General features: G+C 40.6%; 1 protein-coding gene across 2 annotated transcripts in view; it reads right to left on the bottom strand.

Moving 5' to 3' along the window:
* Positions 1-21,719, bottom strand: part of STK32A (serine/threonine kinase 32A) — a 121,269-nt gene that overhangs the window by 7,375 nt on the left and 92,175 nt on the right. For both annotated transcript variants that reach the window (XM_067732175.1, XM_067732174.1), the window contains exons 7-11: positions 18,492-18,581; positions 9,969-10,066; positions 4,566-4,682; positions 2,050-2,175; positions 436-564 (exon numbers count right to left, since the gene is read on the bottom strand). In XM_067732175.1, coding sequence (XP_067588276.1) covers positions 436-564; positions 2,050-2,175; positions 4,566-4,682; positions 9,969-10,066; positions 18,492-18,581 — 560 coding nt within the window. The remainder of the gene's footprint in view (positions 1-435; positions 565-2,049; positions 2,176-4,565; positions 4,683-9,968; positions 10,067-18,491; positions 18,582-21,719) is intronic.

Genomic DNA, 21,719 nt, shown 5'->3' with positions numbered 1-21,719 from the left:
TTCTGCGTCCGGCAAAGAACAGACACCCCCGTCTAGGGTCTGCTGCTCCCAGTGAGTCCTTGGAGTGTGGCCCAAAACAGCCACCATGTGTGTACTTTAGAACCAGCCCATTTCCATCATTTTAGGGATGGTCACCTGACCTAGGCTTGGCCAATTCAATCTTCTCCCAGGAGATGGCAAAGTTTGAATTGAGAGCTGGGAGAGGGCAGTAAGGGAATCAAGTTAATGGCAGAAACCTAGGGAGGAAGTCCACCTGTGAAATGTTGCTGGGGACCCCCCCCCCAGAGCTGCCCTTTCAGAAGCTGGGGTGTTCAGCTGCGCCTCACATTCATGAAGCAGCCAGTTCTCGTGGGATGGCCGCCCACCAGAAGCTCTCCCACGAATTGCAGCTGCCACGAAGATTCCCACGACCCTGGGTCTGAGGGGACTGCTTACCTGGGAGGAATCACATTTCCTCATTTCCTTCTCCTTCTTGGCCAGGCGCTTCTTTTTCTTGTGAAGAGGCTTGGACTCCAGAATCATTTCTTCGAGCTCAAAGGTGGGGTCGCAATTCAGCCTGCCTTTCTGCAAGGAAGACAGGTTGACTCACTCCTTAGATACCTGTATCTTTCTAAAACTAGACCCAACCGGATAAGGAGAATAACACTCCCTCCTGCAGGAGCAGTCCAAGAATAACCAGCTCGGAGTCCCACTTGAAGTTTGAAATAATTTATTGCCAACCTTGCTTTTCATGTTCTTTGATTTTGTATATTTTTCTAAACTCCCAAGGAGCCTTCCATGAGTTAGAAAGGAAATCCTATTATAATTATTTTTCTAAAGTTTGCCTTTGGGGCTGTTTCTTGAAGTGGGTTCAAGGGTAGATCAGAATCACCTGAGTTGATTCCCAGTTTCCCCAACCAGACCTGGAGAATTAATGTTTCTGAACACGAGGGCCAGGAAATTGCATGTTTAACGAGCTGCCCAGATGATTCAGATTCACAATTAAGTCAGAGAAGTCTAGGTAGAAGGTCTCTCGAGGCAGCCCTCATTGCAGGGTGCGTGGCAGAGCAGAAACGACAGGAAAGGTGCCTAGATCTCCACGGCGTCACGCATCACCCACGGTGCAAGCGGCCCCTGCTGGACCCTGGAGGGTGGCCAGGTAGGACCCCACCCCCCTGCTGCTCCATGAGCTTGTTATTCTGCCAATCTGCCGACAACTGAATGTGTAAAATCAGGCTGTGGGGAGAGAGGGGAGTCAGAGCGCTCACTTGGTCCCTTGGCCGGAGCTCCTGGGTCTGGCTTTTACCAGCCGACTGCGGGAGGCCACAGATACCTTGGCCGGGTATAGACGGTGGGAATTATTTCGCTTTGGCTATTAGTCATTGTGAATATTGGTCCAGCATAGAACTACCAGAGGAAGAGGGGTGCATGGTAAAGATAAATACCCCACCCCATCCCCAGCAGCTGTCAGTCCTTTGACTCAGAACTCCTTGGATACAAATTTCTATATCTTTGGAATCAGAGAAAACTTTTTTTTTTAATTGGCAGATTCCCAGAAATGACTGTTTGTAGGATTAGGACTTCTTTCCATTAAAAGCAAGCCACAGGGGCTTCCCTGGTGGCGCAGTGGTTGAGAGTCCGCCTGCCGATGCAGGGGACACGGGTTCGTGCCTTGGTCTGGGAGGATCCCACATGCCGCGGAGCGGCTGGTCCCGTGAGCCGTGGCCGCTGAGCCTGCGCGTCCGGAGTCTGTGCCCCGCAACGGGAGAGGCCACAACAGTGAGAGGCCCACGTACCGCAAAAAAAGAAAAAGAAAAAAAAAAGTAAGCCACAAACCATGGTTAGGAGCTGGAACTCCCAACATAGATCTAGATTAGAATCCCAACCCAGCTGTGTGACTTTGGTGGCCCATCTACCCTGTGTGTGCCTCAGTTTTCTCACCTGTAAAATAGAAATCTGGGCTGTCTTACAACATTGGCGCGTTATCTAATGAGACCATGTGCATATCTGGCACACAGAGTTAATGTGCATTGAATGAGAGTTACTATGGGTTTGTTAAGATTGACTCACGTTAGGAATAAATCCTGGAATGAGCCTCTTCTGCAAAACTGCGTCCCAGTTCATATCATTCATATATGGGAAGTTTTGAACATCAGACAAATGGGAAAATCGTTGGTCTGGATTCGGTTCCAGTAGCTGCCAATGGAATACAAACACCAAGATCATGAGGAAGGTCAAAACTTGGAGTGCAAAAAAGCATACAGATTCCCTATGAATATTTCCAAGTATAGGATTGAAGGAAACAAGTAGTGTTCTCCCTTCTTAGCCCCATAAACAAATAATATAGATGAGTGGTCAGAATGAATTGTAAGTTGGTTTTTTAGTAAGTTGCAATGTGGTGAGTGAAAATAGCTTGTCCTACTGAGTCAAACTTATGTGTGATTACTGATTCCCCAACTTAGTAATGATGGGCAAGTTTGTTCTCTAAACCTCAGTTTACCCATCTGTAAAAAAGGGATAGTAAGCTATTTCATAAGGTTTAGCTACGATTAAATCAAGCCATGTATATAAAGTGACCAAGAGAAGGTCTGTTCTTCTTACGTGGAAAATGTACATTGGTTTTAACAAATGAAATTTATTTCACACTAGAAAATTTAGCAGTTTTTACCACTGATCAAAATATACTGGGGTGACACAGATAAGATGTAACTAAGGTTGCTGTGATAGTTCTGGGTTTTATGAACTGGGATTAAAGAATTTTTCCCCTTTAACCACTCCAGAGCCAACATCACTTCAGTCCTGTGGCTCAAATGGAAAATAGCAGTTCCACTTGAGAATGGGCCTGGAGGTGACAGCTATGGGTCATCAGTGTGCACTTTTGGGATAATAGCGCTGTCTTGGAACTAAGGAAAATTTGCTTATGGAAAATGACCCCCGCCCCCATTCTTTATCTTTGACATCACCAACGGCAATATCCCTATTCCAAAACAGAACACTGGACCCATAGACAAGAGACATAGGTTTTGAATTCTTAGCCCCCAAAGCTCTTTTCCTTGACCAGTTACCACCTGGGCAATTTTCTCTCTTCAGAAAAAAGCCAAGCTCATCCTCTTAGGCTCCTCATTCTTTCTTTCACGTAATTATTCACTACACATGACTGAGCTCTCACTACAGCTGTCCTTAATCTTTCTGGTGAACACAGGCACCTTGAAAAGCTGAGGAAAACTGTGGACCTCATTAATTTAAATACCAAAGTCTACCACCTGTCATACTCTGTGTTAAGTGCTGAGGACACCATGAACAAGTCAGACGTGGTCCTTCCCTCATGCAGCTTAAAGAACAATGGTCATTAACCCAAGAGTCACACACATGCAATGTATAATTTAAAAGTGTGAAAAATATGATGAAGGAAAGTTCGTGCTGTGTGATCTGAAAACAGAGGGAGGCTCCCAGAGGAAGTGATACGTGAGCTGAGATCTAAAGCTGTGTTTCTCAAACTATGCAGAAGGGCCAGTTATTTCTCTTTGTTTGTTTGGTTTAATTTCCAACCCACTGAAGTCAATGTGTTACTGTGCATGGCTGGTGTAGAACACCACACTGTGTGCAACTTGTGATTTGAGTTCAACATCACTGCATAGGCTTGGACCCTATCCAGTGAGATGAGTCCATTGACCATGTGCTTTGAGGTATCAGAGGTATCAAGTTGCTATAAAAGTTTCAAAATACTTCTCTCAATTTCTATACATGTTATGGACCTGTCGGAAGTAATTCGTGGACTTGAACCAGTCAGTGAATCGCATTAGTAGTACTGACCTAAAGGAGGGAGCTGGAAGAGCTGGGGATGGGAGCAATGTTCTAGGCAGTGAGACTAGCATGTGCAAAGGCCCTGTGGTTAGAGAATGATATATGAGGGTGAGGAGGGGGAGGGCAAAGAGGAGAGAAAAGCAGCTCAGAGCAGTTTGTAGTCAAAAGGGGGACAACAGTCCAAAATAAGACTTGAGGGGTAGTTAGAACCTTTATACCATATAAATAATTTTGATCTTTATTCTAAGAACAATGGGAAGTCAGTAAACTTTGCATTGAACAGATCCCTATGGGGCACAGCAGAGAAGAGAATGGAGTGTATAAAAGTGTACAGGGGCAAACCAGTGAAAAGGCAAGACTTGATGGCAGTAGGACTAGGAAGATAGATGGAGAAAAGTGACAGATCCAGAAGACATTTAAAAGGTCAAATATGAACATGGTGATGAACTGGGTATGCGGATGATGAATGATTTCTGGTTCTGGCTTATATTAGTGGGTGGACGGAGACGCCAGAGCAGGAACGCTGGAGAAAGTCCAGGAAATAATGAGTTCAAGAATTCCATTTGGCACATGGAGTTTGAGATGTCTCTGGGACATTTAAGAGGACGTGTGTGTCGCCTTATTAATGAAGCCATGTATTTGAAAGCTCTTAGCTGCAAAACCCACTCTGGAAATGTATTTATTGTGACTGCCTCCAATATTGTAACTTAACGTTTAACTTCAAACCAGAGCATGTGCTTCATTTTTATCACTTCCTTTTGTCATGCATTTGTCCTTCTTACCTTTTTAAGAAGTGACACCATTTCCTGTGACCAGGCAGAAGGGTAAGTCACAAGCGCCGTCTCAAACATGTGTGCAATTTCCTTGCTGGAAGTACTGGAGCGAATATGATACGGTCTCTTAAGGGAGAGAAGTAAGTCTTCATTTTTAAAGGGTAAAAGAAAAAATGTTCCTTTGCAAATGCTTCCAAGCTAAATTTTCAACTAGTAAAATCTAAATAGCATTTTCTAATCCCCTCCAGCCAATTGTTGTGTTGCCACATGCATATGTGGTCCACGGTTGCCAGATTTCCTACTTTTAAAAAAGCGTACCAGAAATCTATACATCCTTATGAAATCTTGGAATTTTTAAAAGTTGGTAACCCTCTGGGTCAAAGGAAACATTTCTGTGGGCTAAATCCACACCTGAGATGTCAGTTTGGAACAGTTTTGTAAGGTTAACTAATGTAAGTATTTACCTAAAACACTGGACAAGCGCTCAGTAAATGGAAATTTTAAAAATTGTTATTTAAGTGTTGATTATAAAGAGATTCAGAGTTTTGCCATACACACACCTCTTTTTACTTCTTCGAATCATAATGACTAAGCTCAGGTTAGAAGGTTACCCAGAAGACTTCAACCCCAGTCCCAAATGCTATGAGCTGCTAGTACTACGGAGTGGGGTGGAGAATTTTGTGATGAGGCAAAAGTATTCTTACCTCTGAGAGAACCAGATTCTTCTATAGTCCTAACTTGGGGGAAAAAGAAATTAAACAAAACGGTGGCTTTGTTATAATTTTCACAGATATCCACTAGAGGGCAGCCTTTACCTACATTGATTTCTCTGTTTCATAAAGGATTCACCCTGCGATTGTCTCTCTTTATGTGAAGTGAGCTACTTAAAGCTGGAGATTTTACCATCTTCACATTTTTGCCCATGGGACCTAGCACCTAGTGAGTGCTCATTACATGTTTGTTGAATGAACACAATTTTCATATTAGATTAACCAACAATAGGACAGTGAATATGGATATGTACATTTATCAAGTGCCTGACTCTTTCGAGATAATAGATGACCGTGGACCGATTTCTCCCAACTAAATTGGGAGAAATGGAGGAGTTTAATTTTTTCCTTGTTGTAAATCATTATTAAAAGGTAACATAATGTAATTAAGTGTTGGAGCTCTGAAGGCAAAAGGATTTGAGTGCTAAACTGGGTCAGTCAATTTGAGTTTCAATTCCTTCATCTGTAAGATGAAGTTACTTCTGTAAAATGAACCACCTTAGGGGAGTGTTGGGAAAATTAAATGACATAGTACATGTAAAGTTCTCAATAGAGTGGCTAATATATATTAGACATAATACAGGAGAGAGATGATTATTGACATAAAGGTAAAAAGGATGGTGGCTATAAATGTAAATAATGAACAGCAAGATGAGTTATCAACAAAGGTGATGTGAAGGAAGGCTTAAGTCTATGCATGGCATGTCAACCGCAGTTACACAGGGAACCAGGACGTGCTAGGGGTTGACTCCCTAAAAGGGAGATTGACCAAACTTTATTTTTTTAATGCAAGGTTTAAAAACCCCTGCCGCATATTTTCTTCCCTCGAGACTGAATAAAGGACCATAGTTAATTCATTTGTCTGAGTAATGATACAGTGGAAATAACCCTTGTAACTCAATATCAGAAAAAGAGTGCCGGGTACCTTATCAGCGTCGTCAATGTTTATTGACTGTTTGCAAGCCAAGGGCACTGTGGGTCACTACATGTGATTCACTGCATGTTTACCATTAAGAGCTGGGGCAGGTTGGCACACCAAGTTTCCCGGGTTATATGTATGTGCACATATATTTTTTCTTTTTTCTAATTTTCTTTAATTCATTGATGTCTCGAAACCTGCTTTTGAGACATCTAAAAACACAAAATGCTTTGATAAACTAATAAAGGAACTAACAGATGCCACAAGCAAATGGCTTAAGTATGTTGTGGTTTTTTTCATTTACTTTAGGCCATATGACTGAATATAATATACATATATTTAAATCCTCATGCTCTGTCGACTTGTTCAAAATAGTCAAATTACCTTTGTCTTATACAGTAATGTATGTTTCTAGTTCCAATCTTTAAAATCCACATTAAGCCATCAACAACCAGAGCTTTATATTTATTCATTTACCAAATATTGATTGAACGCCTACCATGTCCTGCACCTCTGCTGGGCCCTGGGGATACAATGAAGACAGGACAGATGGGATTTCTACAGTGGTAGAGCCTACAGTCTACTCAGCAAAACCATAAATAATAAGAGAGACTGTACACACACACACACACACACACACACACACACACACACATCAATGGAATACATGCTATAAAGAAAAATTACAGTGTGCACTGACAGGATATAGCAGAAAGTTTTAGGGCAGCATATAAATTAAGAATGAGAATATAAAAAATAACCAAGGTGGAAAAGGTAAAACGTTAGATGGGACAAAAGTGTTGTGATTATAGTCTTATTTCAGGAGTACAAAAGCAAAAGAGCTACAGCCAAGGATGTACAATTAGTGCAAAACGACGTACTTCCCTATCATAAGCTAATACTATGGACAATACGAAATTAGAGAAGACGTGGACCTTGCCTTTACAATGGCAGTGCAAGCGGGGACACAGAGAGGTGACAAAGCAGCTTAAGGGCTATGGGACCATGGTCAGGACAAGATCAGACACCACAGGGAAGTTTCAGGCACATTTCCCTTTGAAGCATATATTTTTCTGTCAATCACAATTTGTAAATGTGGAGGAAATGATCGTTTAGCACCCTTCCTCTGTGGTTTAGTTGTGTTGCCAGTTGTAATTAAATGTTGGTATTTCATTTCTTCAGATTAGCTATATTTTGAAACATAATTACATGCAGGCTCCTTGGTGATTCTTTGTGAGAATGTGTCAGAATCGTTTTGTAGTGACTTGTTCCTCTGTACTTTCAACAAGCATTTGTTATGTACCTGTTGAAAGCTAAATATTGTGGATAATACTAAACTGTATAAAACACTGGCTCCACCTTTAATAAATTTACAGTCTGATGATATAGAAGAGATTAAAACCATAAAAATAGGTATATCTGGGGCTTCCCTGGTGGCGCAGTGGTTGGGAGTCCGCCTGCCGATGCAGGGGACACGGGTTCGTGCCCCGGTCCGGGAGGATCCCACATGCCGCGGAGCGGCTGGGCCCGTGAGCCATGGCCGCTGAGCCTGCGCGTCCGGAGCCTGTGCTCCGCAACGGGAGAGGCCACAGCAGTGAGAGGCCCGCGTACCGCAAAAAAAAAAAAGAAAAAAAAAAAAAAAAAAAGATATATCTGGAAAAATTTACAAGGGTGATACATTTGCGAAATAGATTTAATCCTAAAATGTAAAATAGATTTACGTGTTCTGATGTAGAAAGTTCTACATTTTAAGTGGAAAAAAAAAGTCTCAACAGGTTAAAGCATAATTCTCTTTTTACTGAAACAACAGTAACTATGTATATGCGCATGTATGTGAAAACGTTATCCTTATAAAATCAGAAAAGGTTTGGAAGTAAATACAAGCTGTTAATTCTAGAAGGTGAGATTGGAAGGTCAAATGAGTTTTTAATTTCTTAACTGAGAATTTTCTAAGTCTGTCCTTTCTTAGAAATGATCAATATACATGAGATATAAGGATTCTGTTCTACAATTAAGACACATCCTTAACTTTACTCAAACTTAATTTAGCAATTTCCAAACTTATTCAAAGAGTGATTTTTTTTAAAAAAAGACCAGGGCTTATCTTAGGAAATAACCTTTATAGGCAAAGGAACAAGAGGAAAAGAGCTCCAAGGGATGCCTCGAGACAGGAGGGAGTCCAAAGAGGTTGAAGTGAGTTTGTGAAGAGTCAAGGTCATTCAAATTGAAGCAAAATCTGAAAAGTTAACATGATTCTAACGGGCAAAGAATGCCAAGCTAAGGTGTCTGAAGAGTGTCGGGGAGAAGAGGGGTGGGTAAGGCAGGTGAAGGGTGTGTGTGTGTGTGTGTGTGTGTGTGTGTGTGTGTGTGTGAATATACGAGGCACTAGGGAGTAACAGCATTTTTTTTAACATGCAGTTATATCTGTGCTTTACAAAAAAGAATCTGCATTCCCATGTTCATTGCAGCATTATTCACAATAGCCAAGGCACAGAAACAGCATGAATATCCATCAACAGATGAACGAATAAAGACGTGTGTGTACATGATATACATATATATATTTATACACCCACATATATACATATATTTATAATATATACTTATATATGGTATTATATATTTACACATCATATCATTATATATGGATAAATTATAAATGAATAATGGAATATTATACATAACATATATAATACATATCCATATACAATATATATGAATGGAATATTATTCAGCCATAAAAAAGGAAATCCTGCCTTTGCAGCGACATGGACAGACCTTGAGTCCAATACACAAACTGAAACAAGTCAGACAGAGAAGCCAAATAACTGCATCGTATCACTTACACGTGGAATCTTAAAATAAAAAATTCAAACACATAGAAACAGAGAGTAGAATAGTTGCCAGAGGTTGAGGGTGGGGAAAATAGGGAGAGGTTGGTAAAAGGGTACACACTTTCAGTTGTGAGCCGAATGAGATCTGAGGATCTAAGTATAACATAGTCACTATAGCTGATAACCCTGAATTTATATACGTAGATATGAATTCAGCAACCTCACAGTAACTACGCTTCACCTTTGCTAAGCAGAAAACGAAAAGAAAAATGAATCTGACAGTGTTAATACATTGTCAGTTACATCAAATCACAGGGAACTACCACGAGGTACAATAATATGGGAGGGAGAAAAAAAATCTTTTCTTAGCAAAATTCTTCCTAGGCATTTTCTTAGTTTAAGAAATGTTTCTTCTAAAAGGAAACTACTCTAATTTGCCGCTGACCCCAGAACTCAAGAGGCAAATGAAAGACAGGAATCCAACAAGACAGGGCATGAATTGTGTTGTATTAATAGTTCACACTGAATCGGAGCCCTGGACTCTGACTGCAAAATTATTTTCTTTAAACAAACAAATATATTTATATAAGATATGGAGTGACATATATTGATTTTCCCTCTCTGGGAGTTAATAATATCCCTATAATTCATTTAATTTTATCTGCATAATTTAATGTCAACTCACATGCTTGGCCCCATATGTAGGAGAGTGAATTAATTATGGGTGGAAGTCCCAAGGGTTGTTACCAGCATCACATGGCATTGTTGCTTTCATCTCTGAAACAAACTACTTGACTTTTGGCAAAAAAAAAAAAAAAAAATCAATCCTTTCCTGTAAAAATGAAACTTGCTGGAAGAGTAACTAAAGAGAAATGTAATTCTACTGTACCCGGCCTCTCAACAGCTCATATGCTGTCACTCCCAGTGACCACCAGTCAACAGCAAAGGAATAACCTGCTTCTCTTCTGGAGTTGAACATCTCAGGTGCTGAAAAACACAGAAGAGTTAGGTCAGTTTTACTCCCTGAGACATTAACAAATCTATCTTCCCAACATGTTCCTCCAAAGGCGAATTACCAGGGAAAAGTGTACCAACACATTTATGTGCGTTTATCGTCCATTGCTAGATTGCTTACTGCAGGCAAAAGTTTCTAATTTTCTAGTCTTTCTCATTCATCACCAACACACACAGGCATACACAGCCCTTAATGGACAAATTCTTCTCTGACTTAGAACATGCACCTATGAAAACTTGGATCCCATCAGGCCTCAAATGTGTGGCTGACTCTGAAAGCAGGAAGGCTGAGAAGGGGTTATATTCATTGTCTTGATTTGGAAGGGTTGTGCTCAGGACGTAAATTTGTATTACTGCTGCAAACATTGTTCAGAATTTAGCTGCAACTACATGGGATTGACTCTCCATCTCAGCGTCATCTGGAAGAGGCGAAGGCAGCATTTGCAGCCTGTACTGGGGCTGAGGGAGAGGAGAAAGGGTGGGGCACTCTGAGAGAGACACGGTTTTCCATCACTTGTGGGGCATTGACCCTTTGTCCCATAGTTCTGCGAATTGGCTCCAGTGGAAGGCAGAACCTCAGTCAATCTTACCCCAGTGGAGACCCCTAGTTATGTGTTCTCTAACACACTGAGAACCTTCTACCTTCTACACACCCTTCCAAGAATGTACCTAACTCCTGAGGGATGGAGTGGGGAAAATGAAGTACAAAGCAAGGGCAGGTCTCTTCTCTGTTTGCTTATCCAGTACCGAATCTGGCATCTAGTGTCACTCAACAGAAACTGGTTAAAAGAAGGAACAATACTGAACCAATCAATCAAGCCCTGGTTGCAAACATTAGCTGGAACCAGGCTGTCTGTGTTCACCAACTGCCTTCACCACTTATCGTGACCTTAAACGAGTCAGTGGGCTGAGCTTGAGAATCTTCATCAGCAAAATCAGAACAATGAGAAGGCAGTTCCTACAGAGGTGAGAAACTAAATGAGATAATAATGCATGCCAAAATCTCAGCACAGTGTCTGGCACCTGGAAAGGACTCAAAAAACTAGGCACTCTTCTAGAGAGGCAAACATCCATAATAATGGGAATTTTACCTAGCCGAAAGTTGCACACTTGACCCAAGCCTCTGGTAGTAAGGTGCTGGCTCCGGACAAAGGAAATCGGTGTGATGTGGGACCTGCATACAGGTTTGCCCTGCCTGGTGCACTCAATTTCAAGGAAAATCCTGTGGGCAACATCCAATTAGAGAGGTAGAATGTTGACATCCCAACGTCCGGGGTTGACCCAGACTATAAAAGCCCGCCGTAGCGGAACTAAGGAAGCTTCATTCCCTGGTGGGTTCACCTTTCATGCGTCACTGCATTCTTTCTGCAAGTCACAGCTCCCCGTGCAATTTGGGAGATAATGGTCGTGAACCCACGGTGCTCCCACAGACTGGATGGAGTGGGCTATACTTCTGCTTTCCCTTATCAGTATCTCAGAGCAAGTCATCTGTAGATGACGTAGTCCCTCCAGGTGACAGATATCTCAGAGAAGCTGCAGAGAACTTTGAGGGATAAACAGACAACTGTGCTAAGAAATTATCCACCAGCATAAACATCACTCTATGAAAGTTGTGTATTCTGTTGTCTTGGACCACCCTTGGAGTTTATATGAGTAGAATCCTCTTCTACTTACTGTTTTCCGGCATGAAGATACTTGAATATGCATTCATTCATTCAACAAATATTCATGGTATGCTAGGCATTAAGGAATTTTGGAAGAACACTAAGAAAAAACATGATGGCAACATACAAAAGCATAACAGATGGGTAATTCTTTGAGCCCTCAAAGAGCTGAAAAGTCAGGGCAGGGAGATGCTGAGGGCTTCCATCAACCCTACAGGAGGACTCCCTGCTCCTGAGATGGTACAAATAGAGGTGGAGAGGGACTAAGTTTCCTTCAAAAAAGATGTTGAGTATTTCATTTAGTTCTTAAACTATTTCCATACTTCCATTCAGAAAAGTAAATATAACATAAAAGAAAAATTAACAAGCATTTATAAGTAAATGGCCACGTAACCTTACACAGGGCACAATGTAGAATCTTGACTCCACCACTGGAGTCCTGTTTACAACCATAGAAGTAACCACTATCCTGAATTTCTGTCGGTAATTTTCTTCTTGCCTTTCTACATAGATTTACTACCTGCGTTTGCATTTCTAAGCAACACCTTAGTTTTGCCTATTTTAGTAATACATATGTTATATGTATGTTGTGTATATATATATGTGTATATGACATTATGTATATATAACAGATGTGTGTATAACATATGTATATGTATTTGTGCATATATATATATATAACATGGGTGTGTGTGTGTGTGTTAAATCTTACTGCTCGTTTTCTTCGGTGACTTGCTTTTCTTGTTCAACATTATGTGTATAAAATTTATCCAACTTGCTGCACGTAGTTTGTTCACATTCAAAGCCATACGAATACACTGTCATTTACCTCCTTTCCTACTTTTAATAGCCATTTGGACTGTTTTCAATGTGGAGTATTTTGAATAATGCTCTCATGAACATTCCTGCACATGTAAGACTCCTCTAAGTCCACACGTCTTTAGGTTACATTTCTGGGAGGGGAAATTCTGGGATGGGCTGTGCATCTTCACCCATGCTAGATAATGCCAAACTATTTACCACAGTGGTTGTACCAATTAACGCTCTGACTAGCAACGCATGAGACTTTGCTCAACCTCCTTATCCACTCTCGACATTAACTAACTTTGTGACTTTTCCAATCTAGTGGGTATGTAACGGTCTTCCATTGTGGTTTGAATTGGCATCCCCCCGATTACTAATAAGCTTGCCCATGCTTTAATACATTTATTAGCTATCTGGATTTCCATTATTTGGCTTTCAGATTTTAAAGCAACTGGACAGTAGATTCTGCTCAGGACATAAAGAAAGGGGACAAAAACTGATATATAAATATAGTACAACAGAAATAATTCGTGGAATTTACAAAAATGATTCTAAATTTCCTCTATAAAATATGTGAACAATAAAGGTTTTCTGAAAAAGGATAAAGGGACTTGCATTCCATGTGTTAAACCACATTGTAAAGCTACCATAATTGATTTGAAAGCCACAGAATACAGATGCTAGTATACAAAAATACTTAGTTTATGAAGAACATGTTTCAAATCAGCATGTATGGGATCTTATTTGATACATGGTCTCAAAACAATTATTTAAGAATATAACAAAAATGAAGTCACATCCTTACTGTATATCTTACCACATATATAGCTGGATTAAGAAAAATTAAACTATAACAAAAATAAGAATATAGGTAACCATGTCTAAAATCTAGAGTTAAGGAGATCTTGCCAAGAATATCATAAAAGGTAGAAGCTATAAAGTAAAAAGACTAATGGTTTAAGATCTGGAAGCAACCTAAGTGTCCATCAACAGATGAATGGATAAAACAGATGTGGTAGATATATACCATGGAATACTACTCTGCCATAAAAAAGAATGAAATTTTGCCATTTGCAACAACATGGATGAACTTGGAGGGTATTATGCTAGGTGAAATAAGTCAGAGAAAGACAAATGCTGTATAATATCACTTATATATGGAATCTAAAAAATACAACATCAAAAAGAGTCATGTACCAAAATGTTCATTGCAGCCCTATTTACAATAGCCAGGACATGGAAGCAACCTAAGTGTCCATCAACAGATGAATGGATAAAGAAGATGTGGCACATATATACAATGGAATATTACTCAGCCATAAAAAGAAATGAAATTGAGTTATTTGTAGTGAGGTGGATGGACCTAGAGTGTGTCAGACAGAGCGAAGTAAGTCAGAAAGAGAAAAACAAATACCATATGCTAACCCATATATATGGAATCTTAAAAAAAAAAAAAAGGTCATGAAGAACCTAGGGGCAAGATGGGAATAAAGACACAGACCTACTAGAGAATGGACTTGAGGACACAGGGAGGGGGAAGGGTAAGCTGTGACAAAGCGAGAGAGAGGCATGGACATATATACACTACCAAACGTAAAATAGATAGCTAGTGGGAAGCAGCCGCATAGCACAGGGAGATCAGCTCGGTGCTTTGTGACCACGTAGAGGGGTGGGATAGGGAGGGTGGGAGGGAGGGAGATGCAAGAGGGAAGAGATATGGGGACATATGTATATGTATAACTGATTCATTTTGTTATAAAGCAGAAACTAACACACCATTGTAAAGCAATTATACTCCAATAAAGATGTTAAAAAGATTTTTAAAAATAAAAATTAAAAATACAACAAATGAGTGAATGTAACGAAAAAGAAGCAGATTCACAGTTATAGAGAACAAACTAGTGGTTACCAGTGGGGGGAGGGAAGAGAGGAGGGGCAATATGGGGGGAGGGGCAATATAAGGGTAGGGGATTAAAACGTACAAACTACTGTTAGGTATAAAATAAGCTACAAGTACATACTGTGCAATACAGGGAATATAGCCAATATTTTATAATAACTATAAATGGAGTATAACCTTTAAAAATAAAAAAAAAAATAGACTACAAAAGAATATGACTAAGGGTTTGATGTTAGGAACATAGTTTTCATGTCAATAATGCTATAAGAACAGCAACTAAAATGTAGGAAATTATATTTATAACACATGATACATTAGAATTTAATATCCTTTATATATAAAGGTCAAGAATTCTTTACATAATAAGAAATAGACAAAAATGTATTAACACTCTAATAGAAAATGGGCAAAGAACATGAACAGGCAACTTACAAAAGAATTAAAAGCAATTTTAATGTCATAATGAGGTACCGTTTTCACTTATCTTTTTTGCGAAGATTAAGATATTGACAGCGCAGCCCTGGTGAGGATGCAAGGAAGTGAATATCCTCAGATGCTTCCAGAGCAAATGAGTAGAAATCAACGCAAACTTTCAGGAGGGAAATGCATTAACGTATATACCCTTTGACCAGAAATTCCTTGAATGGGGATTTATCACGGGAAATAAGTTGTTGCACATATTTCTGCTAACAGGATTTTTATCACAAATTTAGTTATATTTCAAAATGAGAAATAACCTAAAATTCAACAATAAAGAATTGGTTCAATAGATTTTGATGCAGCCCTCTAATTCTGTAGCATGTGAACATTAAAAACGATAGTTATATATGTGGGCCTGGACAAATAAGTAGTGTCAGTTGTGCAGAGCCGGGCTCTGAAGTCAGAGAGTAGTGGTTTCCGTTCTGGCTGAGACACACTTATTGCCAGGAGGCGGAGAGATAGCACAGCAGCGTGTGGAGGGTTAGACACTGGCATCCCTCACTGAATTGCTTTTAGTTTAAATGATGTCACACGTGCACTTAGGCCAGTGCTTGGCAAATAGGAAGAGCTCAGTAAATGTCAGCCATTACCCCTCCTGCTCTGTTGTCATCACCATCAGCATTCCAGACTTGAGACGTTTTCGATTTGGATTTAACTTTGTGCTCTGCCAGTTGCTTGCTGTGTGATTATACATGTCGCTTTCTCTGTAGGCCTGATTATTTTTAATCTATGAAAACATATTTCGTTGAGTTGCTTTGAAAATTTAATGATATAATGTTAAAAACTTAGCAAAATGCTTGGGACATAATAGATTCTCACTATATGATGCCTATTATTACATTTTAAAGTGAAAATTTAGGTTGCCAAACTCCAGTATGATCCAACTTAAAAAAATGTGTTTGTGTGTATACAGAATAAAGGTCTGGAAGGAAACCCTAAATATCTATAAGTAGAGAGATGAATTTCCCCATTGCTTAATCAGCATTTTCCATAGTATATCTGTTTGTTTGGTTTGGTTAATTTGGAGAAGAGGAATGTTTTAATTGGTTAAGCTCTAAGCGATCTGAATGATATTTACACAGACCACGGATGGGGAGAAGGAGGGATTGGAGTTGATTGGAAAGAGCATGGAGGTAGAAGATGAGGAATTCAAAAAAGTAAAACTTCCTTGTTGGGTGCAGGTGCTTAAGAACTGACAGACAAGGGGTGGGATAGGGAGGGTGGGAGGTAGACGCAAGAGGGAGGAGTTATGGGTATATATGTATATGTATAGCTGATTCACTTTGTTATAAAGCAGAGACTAACACACCATTGTAAAGCAATTATACGCTAATAAAGATGTTAAAAAAGAAAAAAAGAACTGACAGACAGCTCATCTTCTTATTGCCAGAGTCGAGGAACTGCTGTATAATATGCTAAGCATCTTACATTAGAAAATGTTGTATATTCCTATAATCTTCATTCAGTATTTCATCCTAGTTTTCTTTCTTTTTAGAATTTTTTTTCTTTCTGGTTAATTGCTAATTACATTCTGCAGGAATGCTATAAGATGAGTGCTGGTGAATGTCTGTTAGGTAGATTTTACCAAATTATTGGGAACATATATATATATATTTTTTTGCAATACGCGGGCCTCTCACTGTTGTGGCCTCTCCCGTTGCGGAGCACAGGCTCTGGACGCGCACGCAGGCTCAGTGGCCATGGCTCACGGGCCCAGCCGCTCCGTGGCATGTGGGATCTTCCCGGACCGGGGCACGAACCCCTGTCCCCTGCAGCGGCAGGCAGACTCTCAACCACTGCACCACCAGGGAAGCCCGGGAACATAATTTTTAAAAAGAGAAAGCAGACTTCCACCTGTGATACCTCTTAGGAAGATTCCCATCCAAAAATCAAAGGCAAGAACAACTTCTGGATGAAAATATAAGCCTTGACAGTCAGATATTCATTTTTTAAAATAAAACTAGAAACATTTCTAAGAGTATGGCCTACCTAATTTGGCTTACATCTATTTAAGAATCATAAATACATAAACTTTTAAATTTCTGTCTCTCTGTTTTAGGGAGAATCTTGGTTTTCTAAAGTCAGAACGAGCTTGCTCTAAATCTAGGCTTTTTCAATTATTAGCCATGTGATCTTGAGCAAATTACTTAGCTTCTTATTTTCCTCATTGTAAAATGGTGATAATTACAGTTTGCCTCACAGGGTTGTTGAGAAAAACTTAATCAGTCAATGAATGCAAAACATTTAACACATTGTCTGGTCCCCAGAATGCTTTCAATAAATATTAGTAACTGTTAATTATAAGGGTGAGGGTGGAGAGGTGCAGAGAAACTTGACAGGATTCCAATCTCCTAGCTCTATGTCGTGAAAAGACTGGAAATGCCAACCTTTAGGAGAATCAAATTATACAGATATTGTATTTAAAATCACTGGGGAGAGAAAACAAAGTTGGGCTTCCTTTACTCCTCTCACCATGGAAACCAGGCTTAGAAAACCCAGATGCACATTTTCTGATTTGGCTTCAAGCAAGTAGCCCTTAATATGGAAACCCAGGAAACCTAGGGAATAAACTCCTCGGACCAGCAGTCTCAGAGATTCCTTTTTATCATTTGAGTACCATGGGTTCCAGGCAAGAAAATAGGCTGAATTACATGTGTCCATTATTTTAGAAGGACAAAGGAGGCTTCTTCCCCCCACTGATAATTGGAAGCCAGGAACTTGCTTTTATATGGTTCAAATACCATATAAAATCAGGCTCATTTTTCCCCACAGATGATTTCTTTCTCTTGGAAAGTGAGGTGGCCCTGCACAGTTCTCTTTTCCTCTCTCTCTTTAATTCTCTCTTTAGTTCCATGAGGAAGAGAATGAAATATTGAAAGAAAGTGGCATTGCTCTTGCCTTTAATTTCAAGTTCCAATATTTCACCTGTGACTTATTCATGGGATTGTTGTGGTGATAAACCTAAAACCAAAATTATAACTGGAAGGTACTTTGTGAACTTACAGCCCTATGCATGTTATGCAGGATTATGTAAATCATGGTTATAATCATACTTATGTCACTTATTACCATCCTACTTATGGCTGTACCTTCTCTGTTGGATTCTACTTTTTTTTTTTTTAACTCCTTTTACTAGAAGGTAAGCTCCGTGGGCTGGAGACCTTGTATGTTTTGCTCCCTGCAGCACCGCCAGCACCTGAAACAGTGCTGAGTACACAGAGGCAATTAGTAGATATTTATTGAATTAATTATTAATATTCTTCATCAGGAAGTAGGTAGAAACTGTCCTTAATAACTCATAAAATAGTGTTTTTACATGTAATCCGTGACTGTCCTGAATCGAGATCAGTCTGGGTGCTTGCTAAAAGGAGGTTCCTGAGGCTCACTGCAGACCTGTGAAATTAGCAGCTCTCTAGGTAAAGTCAGAGGGGGACTCGTCATTTCTAGCTGCAAGGCCCTACAGATGATTGAACCCGTAGTACATGGTGTCTACAGGAATGAATAAAAAAGCCTTCCTCTTAGTCGCTATGGCGGCTCAGGGGGCCCATACCCATGTAAGGCTTGGTGCCGGCCATGGTGGTGATGCACATCTCCACAGGTAGCATCGTAGCAATGTTGAAGTCTGTGATGTGCACGTGCCCTGCGAGGGAGAAGGACCACAGAGAATGTTAAGTTCCATTCAACCCAGCGGCAGACCACGCTTTTTTTTTTTTATCAATAGTACCTGGAAGCTTAGTTTGTAAATTCTTGTACGCCATTTGCAATTGGGTACACAGTAAAAAGTCAATTATCCTATCCTCAAGACCAATATAGTCTAAACCAGCAACACTCCAGGTGCCAAAACACGAAAAGGTTAATGTCTGGTTGTAAGTTTGTAGTTCAATGTCAGAACGTTTTAACCTTGGTCTTTAAGAGCCCACGCTCTGGTAAATTCTACTTAGGCAATTTTTGCCTGTTGTCAGCATTTTAAGTTGGTACAGCCTGTGAGAATCAAGAGCGGGGTAGATAAGAACTATTTGAAGTATCAAATTTCCAAGCATCTTTACAGCATCTTGTTTTTAAAGAAACAAATGTTGTTAATACAAAGCAGACATGACTGTGGATGCATATATTTATTTCTTTGCCAAGAAAGAGTTCTTTCTCTCCTTGTTTTTCTGAATATCATTAGTAGTTTTTTGTCTGATAGTTCAGGTTGTCCCCCAGTGGTCCCCAACAAAATAATGTACAAAGGGAAAGTAGGGAAAAGTCAAGTTTTATTTTTAAAGAGGCTCTAGAAAGAGCCCTAGACTGGGAGCCAGGAGACTTAGGTCCTGGCCTGAATTCTGCTCCCAATACATCGTACACTTGCAGTTCCTTTCCTGTGTTGAACCTGTTTCCCTTAAAAAAAAAAAAAAATTCATGGGCGGACTAGACGATCTCTAGGGTCTCTCTGCAGTGTTCACACTCATGGCAGTATAGTGTGGGTCTAACACTTAAGTTCAGAAGGGAGCACACCCTACAAAGTGTATTACGGTCCTTACATTCACAGCCAGAAGTAGGATAAGCCTGTTCTGTCAGCTGTTGGCAGGAAAGTCGTATGTTTTGAGAGGATCGTGAAGTGTTGGCATTTCCATTTGCATGCTTCTGTGGTTGTGATGAGATATGGTGGTAACTGGAGGGGATTCTTCTTCCATATCCCACAGACCACGCTCCCCCTGCCAACTGCACTCTCTGCTCCCTGATAGCATCCCGCCTGCCGCTAACGATTAATCTCACTGTCTTTATCACCAGGTTTTGTGTGGTGCAAAAAGTGTTTTGTTTATATCTGATGACATTTTATAAAGTAGCGCTCATCAAGCTGAAAGTGAAGGTATTCTTGCATAAGTGGTACCAACAGATGATTTCCAGAAATCACCCTATCATAATATAGGTTGTTTCAGTATTTTCTTTCTCTGTTTCTCCCCATGGGTCACGCTCAAAGCACTGGATCAATGTTTCACAAGGTTTGATACAAAACAGGTGAGCCTGGAGACTTAATGATTAAGAGTCTGTTCTCTGGAGTCTGACTGCCTGGCTTCAAGTCCCGGCTCTAATACTAACCAGCTATGCTACCTCAAAAAGGTGACTTAATCTCTCTGTAAAGTTGAGATGATGGTAGTCATCTTCTCACGAGGTTGTTGGGAAGATCAAATGAAATAATGCTGTGGAAGGCTTTGCTCAGCATTTGGCAGGAAGTTGCTATTTGTCATGATCAGACGCTCCAGAGTGACTTTGTGAAACTCACACTCCTGGACTTCATTCTTCCGGGACACCGATACAGTGGGACTGGTGGGAGAGCCAGGCATCCACGTTAGAAACAGAACAAGAAACTCCGCGGGTGATTCAGATGGGCAGCCAGGCATGGGATCCTCTACGTTAGCCCGAGCAGGTGTTCTAACCGACTCAGTCCTAAGATTGGCTATGCTCGTGTAGAAGGTAGAGGATGTTTCAGAGTCAGCTGGTTCTCCAAGTGCAGTCCCCAGACCAGCAGCATCAGTATCACCTGGGAAAGTGTTAGAAATGCACATTCCTGGGCCCTACCTCTGCGTACTGAATCAGAAACTCGGAGGATGGGGGCCCAGTGTTTAAAAAGCTCCCTAGGTGATGCTGATACCCAGTAAAGTTTGAGACCACACTTTTAAAAGAAGACTAGGCTTAGTAGAAGATCTTCACTGCAGTAAGTACTCACTCATTACATTTCTTTCGGATGTGGTTGAAAGAATGTTAATGTCATAAGTAGTATTTTTTACATTCGTATGATTAATTGCAAGTTTCAAAAGGTTTTTGTACACTTTAGCCTAATCAAGTAGTTCCTATTTTACAGAAGAGCTGTTTGTGGCTAAGTTCTCAGTACTTAGAAGTAGCAGAGCTAGAATGAGGATCTACAATTTGGTCCCGGACTTCTCTGGTGGGTTATAAATCGCCCAGAAACTTTTTGCGCTTTATCGTAAGACCAAATGGCTGAACAAACTAAAAGAACTATCTGCTGGTTGGCTCAGGGTTCCCCCACCAGGGTGCATCGTAAACAATGGGGAAGAATCATTTGAGGGTCAGGATCTACTGGAAACTGTTGCCTGCTGCCCTCCAGCTGAACAAGGATAGCAGAGCCCCTGGCCACCAGCCCCGACGTCTCCATTCCTGGCCCAGGATGCTGCCATGCTTCCCTGTGCTCACCGTGGGGATCCTTCTGCCATGGTCCCTTCTGTGCCGTGGAAATGAATCTGAGTTCTGGCTCACAGAGGAAGGTTCAGTCGCCTGCTGATGGAGGGACACAGGAATTGCTTGGGTGTGAGGACCACTCTGGCCTCTTCCATAAGCCCGGGCTCTGAGGGAGCCTTAGAACAGAGTTTTTCAACCTGGAACTATTGATATCTTGGACCTGATCATTCTTTGCTGTGAAGGGCTGTCCGGTGCATGGTGGAATGCTTAGTTGCATCCCTGGCCTCTGTCCACTGGATGCCAAAAGGACTTCCCTCTCCTAGATAGAATCCTGACCATCAAAATTGTCTCCAGACATTGCCAAGTGTCCCCTGCAGGGAGAGACTGTAGAGCGAAAGCATCCCCAGTTAGAACCACTGCCTTACTGTGAAGTTTTTCAGATACAAGACTCAGAACTTCCTCACTGTGAACACCCTATAGGGAGTGATCTGCCAGTTCTTTTCACCTCTGTACCTTGAGGCACAGAATCACATTAAAAATTGGAGTTCACAGTATTGAGTCACTGAGTTTAGTCATCCTTGTGGTCATTACTTACACTCTT

This window comes from Pseudorca crassidens, chromosome 3 (genome assembly GCF_039906515.1).
Source record: "Pseudorca crassidens isolate mPseCra1 chromosome 3, mPseCra1.hap1, whole genome shotgun sequence".
NCBI classification, from domain to species: domain Eukaryota; kingdom Metazoa; phylum Chordata; class Mammalia; order Artiodactyla; family Delphinidae; genus Pseudorca; species Pseudorca crassidens.
This window is presented reverse-complemented; position numbering and strand designations above follow the sequence as displayed.